Here is a 17,077-nt window from a genome sequence, read left to right as displayed (position 1 = left end):
GGACACAATGGAAGCACCTGTTGAGTAGCAAGGAGTCACAGAGAAGGCTTCTGGTGGCACAGGTGACACCCCATGAGGCATACTCTCTGGTTGGGCAGTGGAGCGTGACCACAGGCTAGTCCCTGAACTTCAGGATGACTGTCACCATAAGCTGCCTCCCTCCTCTTGCCCCGGGTGGGACACACCCAGCAGCACCCAAAGGCCAGAGGAGGGACGTGCCCATCCTCCCCACAGCAGTGCTGCCCAGGGTGTTGGGCCAGCGCACTCCCGCCATCTAGTGGCAGGTCTGCGCTCCTCACCTGGAAGAGCCACTGGAGCAGGGGCACGGGGCAGTCCCGAGTATGCAGGTAGAGGTTGCTCAGGAGGCCTCTGTGCAGGAAGGAGAGCTGCTGGGCCGGCGGGCAGCTGCGGAAGCAGAGCAGTGAGGTCAGAGAGGGGGTTGAGGGGGGCTGCGGCCTCCACATAAGCGGCCTGGCAGCTTTCCTCAACAGGCCTATCTCTGTAAAGTGGCGGGGGATTTCCATATTTTAGGTTCACCACACCAGAAGCACATCAGCAATGACTACGGACAAACACGCTTGGGGCCCCTGATGCCAGAAGCTGTCAGAAGGGAAAACAACCCACATCGTCACCAGAATCATTTGATCTCCACGAATATCTCTCAGTGTTTTAAACACACGACTGGACAGTACATTTTGTCCTTTCCACTTGACGGAGGAGAAAACGAAGGTGTTTACCAAGGTTGCAAAAAGGATCTGCGTGGAGGCAAGGAGAGAACCCAGGAGTCCCAGCTGTGGCCTAAGGCCCCAGGCTGGCGCTGGCGGACAGAATTACCCGCGGGGCCCACGTGGGGCCCGCGTCTGGGGTCTGGTTACACACACACATAGCGTTTCTGCCCTGTCTTGTGTTTTTCCGAAACAAAGGACACCTGAGAAGATGCGAAAACAACACAAAGGAGCCATTCTGGGAAGGAAATAACCAACAAGGGTGCCACAGAGGATCCTTCAGAAACCATGGGAGGAGCGGAGTCGGGGGCAGGGAGGGGGTGGCATGCAGACTCACCTCGTGTCTGTGCCCACATCTTGGGTTTACCCTCACGGTGGGGTGGGGTGGGGGGGCTGCTGGGCCTCTCCCTGCTACTGGGAGCTCTCAGAATCGAACGGCCAGCACGCAGAGGAGCCTAGCTTTGAGAACTGTACTGCCTTACAGGTCCCTGCAAAATAAGCTGAAATATTTTATGTGGTCGTAGGGCCTCTGGTAGAAGGTGCTTTGGAAGTCACTGAAGAGGGGTTGGCTGGACTTCACCACTGTTCTGGTTACCCCCAGGAAGGCTCGGTTTGGGGTAGTTCTCTCTCTGCATTCTGTGAATGCTCCTTTGAGCTCTTGTCCTAGATGGTGTCCCAAAGGCAATAAATAGGAATTCTATGAAATGAAAAAGTAATTTCATGTCTGTTCTTTTTCAATGGCCAAATTCATGCGAAGAACATTTCAGATAGCATTTGAAGTCATGATTCTAGATAGAAATTTCTTCAGTTAGCCCAACCTCTTCTTCTCCTTTTTAAAAATGACATTATTTTAATCTGCCAGGAACAGAATGCTCCAAAACAAAGATTCTCCTCTGAGCCAAGTTGCTGTCTTTTTGAGTATGTCCAGGCAATTTACAAACTGTATATTTCTTTTCCAAATTATTTAAGTTCAGAGGAGAAAGTGCCTTTGTTCCTATGTCTGTGAAGCTGACCGCTCTAAAATAGACATTTGTACATACAAACACGTGTGCACCCCAGGACTGCTGGCACACTCGGCTCTAATTCACGTGCTCTGTCATACGGACACTTCATAGGCTGACCCTGCAATGTGTGCATGGTTCAAGCACGGCGCCCTGAATGCAGACAATACCGAAGTGAACAATGCCTGGAAGACCTCACAGATTGGCAGGTCCTGGCCGGGGGCCATGTGGCAAGGAGGCTGGTGGTGCTCCAGGGACTCTAAGGAGACTCTGGCTCTGGCATTCTGCTCAGGGGGGCACCCCACCAGTTTCTCAGTGGGAGAATTGATTGTACAAGCCCCTGTTGGCTCAGATCAACACATTTCCAACTGCGGCTCTGAGGGGGAGAGTATCTCTTCAGTTTGCAACATCGCCTTTTGGGTATGCCAGCCTCGAAGCTCAGTTTCTGCCAGAGAAAAGATCAGTATGTCTTCAAGTTTGCTGCTGCCCAGTTAGGTTTAGCCTGTAGACAAGGAGCAAGAGATAGGCAGAGAGGGCAGGGTCCAGCTGTGCCTTGAAACGAATGGCTTTCAAGGAATTCTGTGCTTAGAGCAACACAAGATGCAGGGAATCTCTGCAGGCTGCTGGATCACCAGCCCAGTGTGCACACTCTGGGCGGGTAGTGCTGCTTCACCTCAGTGGAACCACGAATGTTCTCATCTTCAATGCAAGGGACAAGGCTGACTGTGCAGACACTGCCTTGATCTGTGGCAGAACTCTGGAGGACAAGGGTAGGGAAAGTAGGTGTGTACACTGAAAGCTCAAAAACTTGGGGTTATAGAATCAATTGTTAAAATTTGCAAAAACCCACTTCATGTCCACAAGCCAAGAATGCTAACCCTAGGTCCAGGTGGGTGTCTCTGCCTTTTGCAAATGATAAGTCAGAAGTCATCCTGAGAATGTTGGAGGGCCCCAGAGGGCCCCAGAGTGAGAAGGGGAGGGACAGAGCCTCCTGGCCAGCAGATGCCATGCAGGCATGGCTGGGGGAGAAGCCCCAGCTGTCAACTCTGAGGATCCCAGTGAGAGGTTCCCACCTGGGATGAGAAGCAGCCACAGTCAGAATATTGCTACCCCCCCACCCCCGCCCCCATCACCATGGCAAGGACAGAGAGCCACAGAAGCAGAAGGAAGTAAGGGGGGCAGGGTGGAAACTGAGAGGGGGATTGGTCCAAAAGGGGAATCAAACAAAACAAAGGCCAGCGTGGGTCAGCAGATTGGGCTCTTGGGCAGAGCTGTGACTTTCGACTTGGACTGTGTGTTCCTGATAATGCCCGAGTCAACATTCCTCTAGGCTCTGTATCTTCATCTATTTTTTGGGCAGCAGTCCCAGAGGGCAAAGGATTGAAATGCCTTGGGAATCCCAAGTGATGGCAGAGGGATAAGCACCAACTGTAGTTATTTATACAGGATCAGTTTCTATGTCTTTGCCAAGTTCCTCAAATGCAAGTTAAAGTAAAATGCTTAGGGAGAACAGAAACGAATAATGGTCAGAGCTTTCATCCTTGCTCTTTTTTTTCTTCCCTTTGTTTAAAGATGAGTGAGCACCCTTCTGGTCAGAAGTCCAGGGATCCCAGCAACGCCCTGGCTGGCTGCTTCCGCTGGCTCTTTATTTTGGGGGCAGTTGAAGCCAGCTGGGCGCTGAGTTTCGTCCACACTCTGTAACTGCTGAATTTATTTCACCCGGGCTTCAACCTTGGCATGCCTATGAGACAGGGAAACTAGAGAGACCCCCAGAGAAAAAGAAGCCGTTTCTTTCTTTTGCTTCTTATCCTGTTTCTATTCTTGCTAGGACCTGTACTCCCACCTCACTTTACACATGCCTTGTAATGCAAATAGCTTATGTCTTCCTTGTAAGGGACAAAGAGTTATTTATTCTCTCCCTAGAATAAATAATATCCAAGGAAGGACCAGGTGACAAGGATGGGAAGAAGCTATCATATGCAGATCTCAGACCACCGAAGCTAGACATCTGGATGTCAAGACCCCTGGCTCCAAGGTATAAAACCTGGGCCCTCCTCTTTGTTCTAACTGGTTCCAGGATGTCTGAGGGGACACATACATCAGACCACCAACCTCAGTAAAAACTCAGACCCTGAACTATGACAAAAGTCGTCGTATCCTCTTCCTTTCCCACTCTTCCGGATGCTCCGTCTGTATCTCTCTTTAAATATTCAGTAAACTCTTTCACTTTCTACTGGCTCACATTGGATTTCCATCCTGTGTGAAGCCGAGGTCCATATGGACGGTCCTGTGGGAACCCCTCAATTTTCCCCATCCACTCACTCTTCCCCCAGGTCCTCAGACCAGCCTGCCAGCAACACCAGGAAGAGGAAGAGGTCCCGGCAAAACAAGAGCTGGGACCACAGGCCTCAGGGAGACTCAGTGCACAAGCACATTTACAGTGATGGCTCAGACCCACCCACCTCCTCCAGCCTACAGAAGTGCTCAGGGAGGGAAGGGCTCCTGAAACACACTGCGAACACCTCACAGGAATAGTGGCAGATACACCCCCTGACACTCCAGTGCACTTTGTGGGGGCCCAGGGAGGACCACGAATAATTCAGCAGGCAATCTCCACCCTTCCCATGGAGATTGCTCTGGCCTCTGAGCTGCATGTGGTCATTGGTCCCAACGCTTCTACACTCAGGGGGATCGGCTTTCCTTTTGAACTGCTGTCAAGGGAGGGAAAAGTTCAGCCCCTGGTACCAACTTCTGGCATAAAAGCATGTGACTTTGATTCCAGGGAACTGATCTGAGGTCACACATCCGGCTGGATGATGAATGAGAGAGGATGGTCCAGGCCATCTCCAATCCCAGGGCTGTGGGCTCCAGGAAATGTGGTTTTTTTTTTTTTTTTTTAAGATTTTATTTTTTTATTGAGACACACACACAGAGAGAGAGAGAGAGAGAGAGAGAGAGAGAGGCAGAGACACAGGCAGAGGGAGAAGCAGGCTCCATGCAGGGAGCCCAACATGGGACTCCATCCTGGGTCTCCAGGATCACACCCCAGGCTGCAGGCGGTGCTAAACTGCTGCACCATTGGGGCTGACCCAGGAGGAGATGTGTTCTTGCACAGAAACCTGTGTAGGTAGGTGCAGCCCAGGAGGAAGAGGCCTGGAGCCCAGATATCGAGGCCTACCACACTTGCCCAGCGACCTGTGCAAGAGTCCCTACTTTGTACAGTGGGGGTTGGGGGGTGGATGTCCCTCTTCCCAGACAGGTAAGGAGGCGTGGATCTATTTCAAGAGGTGGTTTTTAAAAATCACGTTCACTTTCCCCCCTAAAGCCTCTAATATTGAAAGTGAAACACATTCATAAAATCAGAAGGGCGTAAGAAGGAAAATAAAAGTTACCTGTGATCTCACAAAGTTTGGCTTTCTGTATAGCAAAAAGAATGGAATCATATTGCTTCTTGAGAGATCAAGTAACCTTTTATTTTTCCTTCATTTTCATGCTTCCGGCTGAACACAACGTGGTCATTATGGCACCACTATTTCCCTCTCTTGAGTCTGGGCTTGAAGTCCTTGGCACAAACAGGAAATGAGAGTGACCCCACAGCTCAGTGGTGACCTTCAGGAAGTGGCCCTTCCCCACCACAGAGCCAGGGCCCCCTGACCTGACCATGTGGAAGGCGGTGGGCATTCCTCCAGAAAGGCCCTGGGCTCTGGGGGCTGGCGAGGCAGCCTCTCTGGTGCTTCATTAGCAGACAGGAGGGAGGAGGGCCTGAATTCCTCTCTCCAGGGAAGCTGGCCAGCCACCTGGCCCCATTTGGCAGGGCTGCTCAGCCCCCAGGTCACCGCTGCACAGGCCATCTCGTCTGTCAAACACTTCCTGCTGGCCGTCCAGTCTGGGACAGGAAACCTGCTGTCACACAGACCCTGGCTGGCCACGGGTCTCTGGGAGACGCCATCCTCTCTCCTCTCTCCTGTTCCTTCCCTGCCCCTTTCACTAGCACCACTAGCCTTCTTTTCTCTTTAGCTCTGGTTGTTTCTTTCCTTCCCCTTTTCATCATCCCTTTGTTAGACACCTTCTCAGCATAGCGATGACAGCCTTTATCAATCTGCAGACACTTGGGTCCAGTCACCTCACATCACTTCTGGGGTTACATTCCAGACAAATATTTGTGTACGAAGATGTTCTCTACTACAATGCTTATAAAAGAGAAATGTTGGAAGTAACACATATGCTGAGGAAATGGTTAAATTGTTGGGGGCACCAACACTATGTAATATTATCTCACCATTCATATTACACCTGTGACGTTAGGGCTTGTGCAGATGCTAATTTGAACATAAAATACATGTTTAGGAGATGATAAAGGAAATCCAAACACTGACTTGTATCAATGGTATAAAGAATTTGTATTTTTTAGGTGTAATAATGGCATTTAAGTTATATGTAAACATAGAGTCCTATCTTTTAAAGACACACACAAAAGTACTTAAAGATGTGTCTGGGATTTGCTTAAAAATAATCCTGAGGGACAATGTTAGTGGGCAGGAGTAGAGATGGAACAGGATTGGTTCTGAGTTGATGATTGTTGAAGCTGAGTGATGACTATTATGGGGAATCATGATACTGTTCTATGTATACTTGAAACCTCCCGTGATAATCAGATGGCTTTAGAATTAGTGAAACAGACATAAGAAAGCCCTGAATAGCTGGAAAAGACAAGACTCCTGCTTTCAAGAGACCAGAAATAGCTCAGCCTCTGTGCTCCCTACCGGCTGGTGTGGCCCCCGTAGCCTCCTCCCCATCCCCTTGGCCACCAAGGTCCAGCAGGGTGTTGGCCTCATGAGTACAAGTGGACAACTGCACTGAGTCCTTACTGGCTTTCTCTTTTATTCTTAGATATACCAACTCATAACTGCAAGTGTTGGATGTGATTGTGGTAAAGTTTTAGAAATCCCCTTAAAAAGCAAGACAGTCTGTGGCTATGTGATAATGAACGTAAATTTCCTTCCACAGAGGAGTACAACAGAGCAGCTGTCCCAATGGCATGCACTTTTGGTCAGAGACAAACTTTTTACTATTACCATCGCCCATGGATGGAAGAAGGGTAGTGTTTCCAATGAGCAGATGGAAGTGATGATGATGTGCTCTGGAAAACTGCTGGATGGCCCAGAAAGTGTCTCCAGTGTCGATGGAGACATAACACCAAAGACACGTATGGTGAGTCTGACTACAGTTGTTCCATGAAACTGGGGTGTAGGGGAGGAAAAGCATTATGAATAAATACACAATCGACCTAATATTTGCTATCATGTAGCGCTTTTTGAAGTACGTACATCTAAATCAGTAAGTTAAATATTACAAATAGATATGTGTGACTATTTCATCTATATTCCTGAAAATGGACACATCCAAATTGACTCAAGCACAGCTTTGAATTTCCTCATTTGGGCCAGTCCTTATATCGGGCTCCATGAGGGGCCTGGCCATCCCATGCCGACATTTACCTGAGAAACAGCGCTTCTAGTTGGCTACGTGGCTTCAGATTTGAATGGTCCAGGATGCAGTGCTGAGGCTGACGTCCAGGTAGAAACACAGTCTCCCCAGGATGCACTGGTGGGATGACCTGTAGTGACACGGAGAACCTCTCCACCAGCAACCTGGCAAAGCAAGGAGCCGGAGAGCCGAGTATCAGCGGGTGCATCTAGTGTGCAGCCTGGAGGGAGGCCAGGGAAGGCCAGATGGTGCCCCTGCCCTTCAACAGTGGCCTGGTGGGGGAAAGACTGGGTAGGACAGCGCCACCTGCTGATAAAGGAAGCCCCTGTGAGATGCAGGAGCTCTTCCCCATTGTACTCTGTCCTGCATCGCAACCCCTCCCTCAGGGCTCCTGTCAGGGAGTCAGAAGTCCTGGTCCCAAACCCAGCGCCACCCATTGGCTTTGTTCTGCTCAAACTTTCACTAAGCGCCCACGGTATGTGGGTGCCAGGTGCTGAAGGATGAGTCAGGCGTGGGCTGCCATTGCATGCCTAGGAAAAGGGTAAACAAATCACCATAATAGCCTTCAGCAAGTGGGCTGACCACAGAACTGCCTACATGGTGCTGCCACAGGCAGAGAGGAAAAGCTCAGGGTGAAGCCAGGATCAGGGAAGGTACCCGCACAAGGAAGAAACCTGGGCTCTTCTGGGGCCCCGGTCCTCAAGCTCTTGTGATCCGGAGGACTCCCTAAGGAGTCTGCTAAAGTGCAGATGCCCAGGCACTGCCCTGCTTTGTGAGTCTGATTAGTTGATTAGAGCTGGGTCCCTCGGAGAGGGAAGGAGCAGAGAGGATACATTCCAACTCCATTGGGATGGGCCAAACTGTCAGGATTTAATGACCCATTTAAGAGGGAATAGGGAAAAGGGAGGTAGTCAAGACAATTCCTAAGAACAAAGTAAATCTCTGTATCATGAAGGACTGGTCACAGCGTATTGGTGGGTAAAAACAGCCAGTTTCAGAACAGGAAGTGTGTATGTGTGCACGCATGTGTCTGTATAGGTCTACACAGAGACATATGCACACACATTCTTAGACACATGCAACACCCCCCCCCCACACACACACACGTGACACACCCAACTGTAAGCTGGAGTCATCCCTAGGGAACAGGCTTGGGGGGGAGGGGGAAGAGGAGACATTTCCTGTTTATTTCATACAACTGTGTTCTGCTGGATTTTGTAGAGATAGAACACACATTTAGCAACAATAATAACAGCAAAGTAAAACAAGTTCCAAGCACTGCCACCCCTCCTCTTGCTTGAGGATGGCGGGGGCCCTGAGATGGTGAACCTGGAGAAGGTACAGCACCTGGGGCTCCTGTGAGGGTCTGGGACACAAGCAGCTGGCACTGGGGGTGGAGCAGTGTAGCTGGCAGCCCACTACTGGCTGATCAACCCAAGAAAAGGTGCTGATGCGCATCACAGGGTCATCCTGAAGATGAAATGGCACAGGGCATGGAGATGACATTAAGACACCTGGGAGATTCTGCTCCTGGAGGCTTTTGCAAGCAGCTTGTACAAACTAGCACACAAATGGTAAAACAATCTTCTGTTTTGTTAATTTCTTTGCCATTTCAGTTTTTGAGTATCTGTGGCTTATGTTGCTTCTATATTAAAAAAGTGCAAATTATTAAAAGTCTATAGGGATTAGACTCATCTGTAAAAGGATCCTAACCCTGTCCCTGAAATCATCCTACAAAGGGACTCTTGTGATATCAAATATAACATATGTGCATTATTAAGAGTTCTGAGATGACTCTGATACAACTAATTGGGGATTTCCTGCGCAGCCTAAAAGTGAGGATAAAGGATGATGTTGTGGTTTAAATACTGCCCCCTCCCTTGCCCCAGTACATACAGTGAGGATAAAGGATGATGTTGTGGTATGTGCCCCCTCCCTTGCCCCAGCACATACATAAGGTCTTTTAACTTTATGAAATAGACAATGTAGGATGACATCCATTTAAGATGCAAGCCAATCCTTAGAGCATGAGGGGAGGTTCTGCTCTGGACAGTTGGGGGTCTCTTCTACAGCGGGCATCCACGGCAGTCATGCGACTCTTGGTCACAGACAACTGTTCTGGCAGATGGTGGTTGGCCCCTCGCCGCAGCCTCACCCCTTCCAGAACCACATCCCTCCTTGGCCCCTGTTCAGGAGGGAAGAAGCTGCTGGCTTTGTGTATCAGTGAGTAATTTTCTTTGAAGCAGAGAGTTGAACTGTCCCATCAAAATGATCCCACATCAAAACAACCACCTCAAAGTAGCTGTTGTCAAAAAAGCTTTCTTGAAGTACTACTTGAAAACATCATGTGCCCAAAAAATCATCGGCGATTTCAAAGCCTGGAGCACCTGGCTTAAGTCAGTTCCCCAGATAACTCCCTTTCTGTGGGGCATTTGGAAACATCTGAACCAGGACTTTCAGAATCATGCATGCACTTGGTAGAAAGGTCAAGAGCTAAAACAGTTATTCTTGCTACTGAGATTTTAAGGAGAGTTTAAAAGGTTTCATTCTAAGTCTATGTATCCATTGAGTAGGAAACCTCAAAACAGATCCATGAGTCTCAACTTAGACAACCCTTTTTACCACTCATGATGCCACCACGGCACTTTTTTCCAAAGAGGCCTACTTAGCCCAAACCCAGTGGTTCCATCTAGTTCCCATGCTCCACCACATCTGCCCTTTTGGGTTCACCATATGCCTCGCACGGCATCCCTTATCTGGGCTTCTAGGCAGTGTGGGAGTAGCTCTCTATCTCTCTGGGATGGCTGGAAAGTATCAGTGAGGAGCAGGGATCCTCCTAACCAAGGCCAGGGGTCAGCAAACTATGGTCTGTGGCCAACCCCTGCTCATTTCTGTAAACGAAATTTTACTGCAACATACACATGTTTATTCACTTATGTATCATCTACAGGAGTTTCCCTGTTACAAAAGCAGGGTTGAGTGGTTGTTGCAACAGAGACTGTATGGCCCTCAAAGCCTAAAATATTTACTATTTACAAATACAGAGAGTTTGCTGATCCCTGATCTAGTCCAGAGATGAGTACCAGAAAAACTTGAGGAAAAAAAGCAAATAGCCAAGTGTAGGTTCATGGCCATCTCTGGGCAACAAAAATGATGTAAACCGTGGCAGCCGGGGGGCGGGTCCTAAAACAGAGGCCCCAAAGAAGTCTGTATATTATCACTCAACATTCCCTTTGTAAGTGGAAGCAGAATGCTAGCTTAAGAGTGTGTGTGAAAATTTGACCTGTCACTGCTTAGGCCAATGTTTAATAACATAACTCAGACTGACAGAAAAAAAGGAAAGCCTGGACAGCAGATGATGCAGGGCATGTTGACCATCCTGCCCCTCAGCCACACAGCTGAGGTGACCTCATCCCTTCTAGTTCACCCCAGCCCCACTGGGCACTTGGTTCTTGGGGGAAAGAGGGAGTGTGAGGGAGAGAAAGATGGAGGGATGAATGGATGGAGGAAGGAACCAATTGAAAGAAAAGGAAAAGAGACATACAAAAAGATGTATCCTGACTCTACTTCCCCTTCAGCTACTGCACATTTTTTCTCTTTTGACCTCTCCTCCTATTCTCCTTTGGGCCTGTTCTAGTCAGGTGCACTCCAGCAGTCCACCAGAGCTGCTCTTGTCAAGGTCACTGTGACCTCTACATTGCACCCTCGGGCCCCTGTTCTCTCTATATACTTGCTTCCCAGGTGATCTCATCCAGTTTGTGACTTTAAACATCACTTAAATGTGGTGACTCCTGAGCTTGCCTCTCCAGAAGGGAGGATCCAAGCCATCTCCTTGGTCTCGCCCCTGGGATCCCCCAAATGAACTTAGTCTTCCTCAATTTCATTAGACAACTCCAACCTTCTGGGTGCTCAGGCCCAAATCCTGGGGGTCCCCTTTGATTCCCCTCTTTCTCCTATAACCTCTATCCGGTTCATCAACAAATCCTGTCAGTTCTACTCTAAAAATATATCCAGAAAGTTCCTACCCCTCACCACCCACCCTTATTCCCAGCCCCTTACTTCTTAGGATTATTGCCATGGCTCATTTGCCCCTGTCTCCCTCTCTTCCTCCCTCCCTTCCTCTTTTTTTTTTTTTTAAATATTTTATTTATTCATGAAAGATACACAGAGAGAAAGAGGCAGAGACACAGGCAGAGGGAGAAGCAGACTCCCTGCGGGGAGCCCGACGTGGGACTCAATCCCAGGACCCCAAGATCATGCCCCGAGCTGAAGGCAGATGCTCAGCCACTGAGCCGCCCGGGTGCCCCTCCCTTACTTTCTTTTAAAAAAGATTTTTATTTATTCATTCATGAGAGACACACAGAGAGAGGCAGAGACATAGGCAGAGGAAGAAGCAGGGTCCCTGCAGGGAGCCGGATGCGGGACTCAATCCCAGGACCCTGGGTTAACAACTTGAGCCAAAGGCAGGCACTCAACCACTGAGCCACCCAGGTACCCCAGTCTCCTTTCTTCTGCCCTTGCCCCCCAGGTTCCCCAGTCTATCTTTAACACAGTGGAAGAAGATCCTGCTTGGAGCAGTAGTGGCCAGCTCACACCGAGGAAAAGCTCATGCACTGAGCGCACCCTTAGCCTCCCTGACCTCCTCTTCCCAGCCTTCCCCTCCAAGGCTACAACTATGCTCTCCCCGCAGGGCCCCCAGAGCTGCCTCATCTCCTCCACAGTGCTCTGACAGAAGTCAACCACCTGCTCATCAAGGTCTTCCCTGACCCTCATGCACAATCTCATAGGCCTTCCACGTTCCTCCCACCCCCTCTCTACTTTCTCCTCTCTCCTGAGCACTCGTGATCTATCTTCACTCAGGAGGACAGAGATTTCTTTCTGGTTTTGCTTTTGCTGTATCCCCAGAGTCTGTAAAGAGCCTGGTACAAAGTTGGACTCAACAGATGTTTGCTGGCTGGCTGGCTGGCTGGCTGGGCGGATAGGTGGGTAGATGGATGGCTCACAGGGTACTCTGAAGACAGACTCAACTGTGGACCCTCAGCATCTCTGAGACACTGTGGTATAGATGAGACCAGCCCTCCCTCCAGCCAATGGCCCAGTTAGGTCATGGCCAGCAGACTCCCGTCTCCCCCCATGACACCATTGACAAAAGCCACTTTCTTTTCCACAGACGGGGGAAAATGAAAAATGTCAAACAGCCATATTCTCCCCTCTAAAGATAGTTTTCTCTTAGAATGTGGCTTTGTGTATTTTGTGTAGTTATTCTCCCAAGAGATCTGGTTCTATAAATTTGGGTGGACAATTGGGGCAGAATAGCCTATTTCATTTTTTTTTAAGATTTTATTTATTTATTTATTTATTTATTTATTTATTTATTTATTTATTTATTTATTTATGAAAGAGAAAACAAGTGGGGGGAGAGATGCAGACTCCCTACTGAGCAGGAAGTCCAACATGGGGCTTGATCCCAGGACCCCGGGGATCATGACCTGAGCCAAAGGCAGATGCTTAGCCCGCTGAGCCACCCAGGTACCCCTAGGCTGTGTTTTCGTAGCTCTGTGTCCTCAAAATCCCACACCAGACCATGACACCAAGTAGGTGATCACATATTTCTATAATCAGTGAATGATGCAGAGGTTTTTTTGTTTTTGTTTTTGAATGTGGGTTTAAGAAAAGGAGGCAGCTTGAGAACTCATAAAAATACACAGATTGCTGGTTTAAACTCTGTCCAAAAATGAGAGCCAGTCAACACTTAAACCCTCTGCCTTGAGGGGGGTAGGTGCAGGGGCTTCCCCCTCTCCCCAACAGGTGGCCAGGCCCTTGCCCCCTCATATGCCCACTGTCTCCCACCTGTGTTCAGGTGTGAGAGGCACCTCATCTTCATCCAGATCCAGGGAGTTGAGGTCAGGACAGTCATGTACAAGTGCCTTCTCTCGCTTCTGCTCCAGCGCCAGTTCTCTACAGGGAGATGAGAGCCAACAGAGCTCAGTGTGGTCCCCAGTCAAGCAACCCTGACCCTGGTCTTCAGACCCCGTGAACCTGGCAAGGCCTAGGAATGACAATTCCCCGGCTCCTGCGTCAAGGCCCTTAACATTAGATTTGTATGGGGCAGGGAAGAGGCATCACACTACATCAGTTGTGCAGTCTCTGATTAAGTAGACAGGAGCAGACAGGCTTGAAAGAAGATTTTTACCACACAACTTCAAACATGCCTTTGTGTACCTTGTTTTGGATCTGCCCACTTTTTAACACATTAAGACCTGGGCCTAGCCCCATCTCTTCCTCCCAGGGTCTGAACACACTGACCTGGACAATCCCCCAGGCTCATGGTTTCCAGAGCCCTTGACACAGGGCCTGCCTTTCCTCACTAAGCCCCTGAGAGGCACAGTTCATCCTTCTGCCTTCATAATCCAAGCCCCCTCAACAGCCTGGGAGCTTCCCAGCCCTAGTCCTGTTCCTCCAGGTGCCTGCCTTGGCTTTGTCCAAAGGTCCTCAGTTCATAAAGAGTTTACCTCCAGCCCAGGTTGCCATCTGGAGTTCACATCCTCCCAACCAGTGACAACTGAATGATTTCCAGCTGAATGTGCCTGGGCCCCTCTGAAGCCACAAGTCTGGGTCTGGATTCCCTTCCATACAGGTTCCAGAGTCCCAGCCACCTGGGTCAGCAGATCCATCATAGCCCCCCCACCCTCCTTGCAGGGCCCCACTCCATCTCTGTTCACCCTACTTCCTCTCCATTCTTCCCATCCATTCTCCATAATATGGCCTCTGAAACATAGTGGGGAACACATCAGTATCCACTTAAAATTCTCCCAACTTGACCTTGTGTTTATGAGGCCTCTTGTGACCCAGCCCCTGTTCACATCTTGGCTGCGCCTCCTGCTGTGCTGACCCCCAGTCCCCATTCCCCAGAGCTGAGGATTTCAGTTCTAGTCAGCCCCCGGAATACCTGTCATACCCACCTTCACGTGTGTGGTCACCTGTGTTGCCCCCCAAATCTTCTCATTCTCCGAGGTTTGGAGAGGAGGATACCTGTGGGGCACCTTTCCTGATTCCCCCAGGTTAAATTAGATGCCTCCACCTAACTGTGAAGTTGCCTCCACAACTTCACATTGTGAGAAATACTAGAATCATTAGGATAAACCTCCAGGAGAGTGGGGCTGCACCATCACCTCCACACGCCCGGTGCTTAGCGCAGGACCCAAGAGAGTCAGAATTTCCCAGTGCCCGCATCACTGTGACAATGCTCAGGTTGTGCATCTCTGGAAGAGCCATCTGCCTTTCCCTCTTCTCTCCCACAGAATGCTTGAATGGGAGGTGAGAGGCCCCCGCACGGGCATGAATTGGGCGGAGTCCCCCTGCATCCCACCCACACCAAACCAAGGTTCCCAAGGCTCCTGAACAAGGGTTCTGTATACGGCAGAGGTCTGGGGCTCACTGCCCTCAAGATGACCCCCTCTGACCTGGCTACTGCTCCCTGTGCTTATTATTCACCAGGGTGCACAGGGTGACACGTGGGTATCAGAGTAAGGTAGGCTGTTTGAACTCAAGGGGAATTTGTTAGGAGTCTCAGAGGACAACCCCCCAAATGCACACCCCACCATGGAACTTCTCCCACACTCACCGCTTCTCCTGCAGTAAGTAATCTAAGCTATTGACATAGCTCTCCGAGGTCCCAGAGGTGAACTGGAGAAGCAGGAGGTGAGTGAGAACGGAGGACAGAGAGAATGGTAGAGAGGGGAGAAGAATAAAAGTTAATCTTAATGAAGTCCTTTATTTATTTTATGTTTTCTAAATAGGCAATACATACCTTTACATGATTAAAAACTCAAGAAGTAGGGACGCCTGGGTGGCTCAGTCTGTTAAGTGTCTGCCTTTGGCTGAGGTCATGATCCCAGGGTCCTTGGATTGAGGCCCACATCGGGCTTCTGGTTCAGCGGGAAGTCGGCTTCTCCTTCTCCCTCTACCCCTCCCCTCTGCTCATGTTCACTCTCTCTCCCCCCCCCCAAATAAATAAACAAAACTTGAGAAGTATAGAGGCATACAGTAAGATGTCTCCCCTCACCTGCATCCCCAGCCACCCAGGTCCCTCCTGATAGGTAACCACAGGTGTTTGCTCCTCCGTGTGCTTTTGCACACATTTTATCCACAGACAAGCAAACAGTAATACATTACAGTAATACATACTCCCCCACCCACCCATAACACAAATGGTAGCAAACCATGAACTCTATTCTACCCTTTGCTCTATTCAATTAATAGCATGTCTTGAGGGTCATTCTATACCAATACTAAAGAGATAAGTAAAAAAAAAACCACAGAAAAAACAACACGTTTGGAGTATTGTAAGGTAGGACTAGAACATAATGTATTAATTCCCTGGTGGTGGTGGGCATTTAGATTGCTGACAATCTTGGGCTATTACAAATAATTAAGTCCTATTCTCGGAATGCATTTCCTGGATCCATGGGTCCCTAAGTATTCCCAGTCTATCTAGCAATAGCTGTTTATTCCCATCCGGCTTGAAGCTCATCACTAAAGTTTCCATTTAGACATTCCAATCCATTGGACCAGAGTCAGCCTGAGTGTTTGTGCCTGGTCTAGCTTAGACCCAAGCACCAAGGTCCCCCTTTCCCCAGGAGGATAACCTCAACTTTAGGCGTGCAAGCCTTGAAGGCTCGTATACAGAAGTGGCATCAAATTTGGCAGCACTCTAAGCCATATGTTAGCAGGGGTTAGCAGCAGAAATAGGGGAGAGATGCACTCCAGCCACAAGAGCACAAGGGCTGGGGAGAGGTTGGGGGGATATGCAGTTGAGGAGGGATGCTTAGGGGGAGATGCCCAATGAAGGGCAGTTGGGGTATGGCCAAGGAAGAATGGCCAAAAGGAGGAGTGGCAGGGAGATGGTGGTAATTGAAGAGTGGCAAGGAGAGGAGGCCAAGGGATGACCACTGGCTTACCGAGGTGTGGGTGTCTACCACTAGAGCTGAGGCCTTCTGGCTTTGGGCCTGCCATGTTCCAGAACAGCTCCTCCAGGGAGGCCAGGCTCCCCTGGGGGTCCAGGTCCTGCGGCTCCTGCTCTAACTCCTTAGGCAGCTGGTGGGCCTCTGTGCTGAGGCCCTGAGGCCCTGTCACACCCACCCACTTTGGGGCTGGGGTCCCCCTACTGGCCTGTGGTACCTTTAGGTTCAGGAACTCTACAGGTGGTGGGCTCCAATCAGTGGGGAACATGTCCCCAGCTGCATGCACCTTGGGCTTCTTTGACAACTTGAGAGCTGGAGCTGAGGTAGGACTGCTACGACGCCGCACGGGGTGGAGGAGCCCCTGGTGCAGGGGATGGTCAAAGCAGCTGCCCTTCAGGCTGGGCAATAGGATGGGTGCCACTTCAGCTGCCGGGACCCCTAGGGATAAGACAATACTATGGTTTCTCCATTGAGTCACCACGATCCCAGCTACTGTGCCATGCTGGGGGAAGAGAGGGGGCAACTCAGGATTGATGTGGGCAGAACACAAGGGGAATCCCTCAACCATGGGTTGTCCACTCACCCAGGGCCACAGGTCTCAGAACGGTTTTACCTGTGCAGGTGAGAGACACCTACCTTCTTCCTGAGGAAGGGCTAGTGGAATCTTCTTAGGCCTGGCCATCTGCAAACCGCTAAACCACTGGACTTTCTGTCCTGGAAGGAAATGTCTGTTAACTGAGGTGAGCCTCCAGAAGAAAGACAAATGCTCTGAAACTCTGCTTCCCTAACAGAAGAGGGCTTGGGCCCACTGGTGCCCAGGAGATTCTCCTCCAGCTCTACCCTAAGGACCAAGCATATGTACCGTGAAGATCAAGTTGCTGAGGTGAAAGGAGTTCAATGT

At 49.8% G+C, this 17,077-nt stretch overlaps 1 protein-coding gene across 1 annotated transcript in view; it reads right to left on the bottom strand.

Annotated features, from left to right (window-relative positions):
- Window positions 1-16,858, bottom strand: part of LOC121491749 (protein FAM178B-like) — a 65,295-nt gene extending 48,437 nt beyond the window's left edge. Inside the window, 5 exon segments of the mRNA XM_041756939.1 lie at window positions 300-405; window positions 7,219-7,377; window positions 14,838-14,899; window positions 16,394-16,614; window positions 16,813-16,858. Coding sequence (XP_041612873.1) covers window positions 300-405; window positions 7,219-7,377; window positions 14,838-14,899; window positions 16,394-16,614; window positions 16,813-16,858 — 594 coding nt within the window.
- Window positions 16,859-17,077: the final 219 nt, after the last annotated feature.

The sequence above is a fragment of the Vulpes lagopus genome, chromosome 5 (genome assembly GCF_018345385.1).
Source record: "Vulpes lagopus strain Blue_001 chromosome 5, ASM1834538v1, whole genome shotgun sequence".
NCBI classification, from domain to species: Eukaryota; Metazoa; Chordata; class Mammalia; order Carnivora; family Canidae; genus Vulpes; species Vulpes lagopus.
The sequence above is the reverse complement of the archived record's forward strand: the minus strand, read 5'-3'. Positions and strand labels throughout refer to the sequence as shown.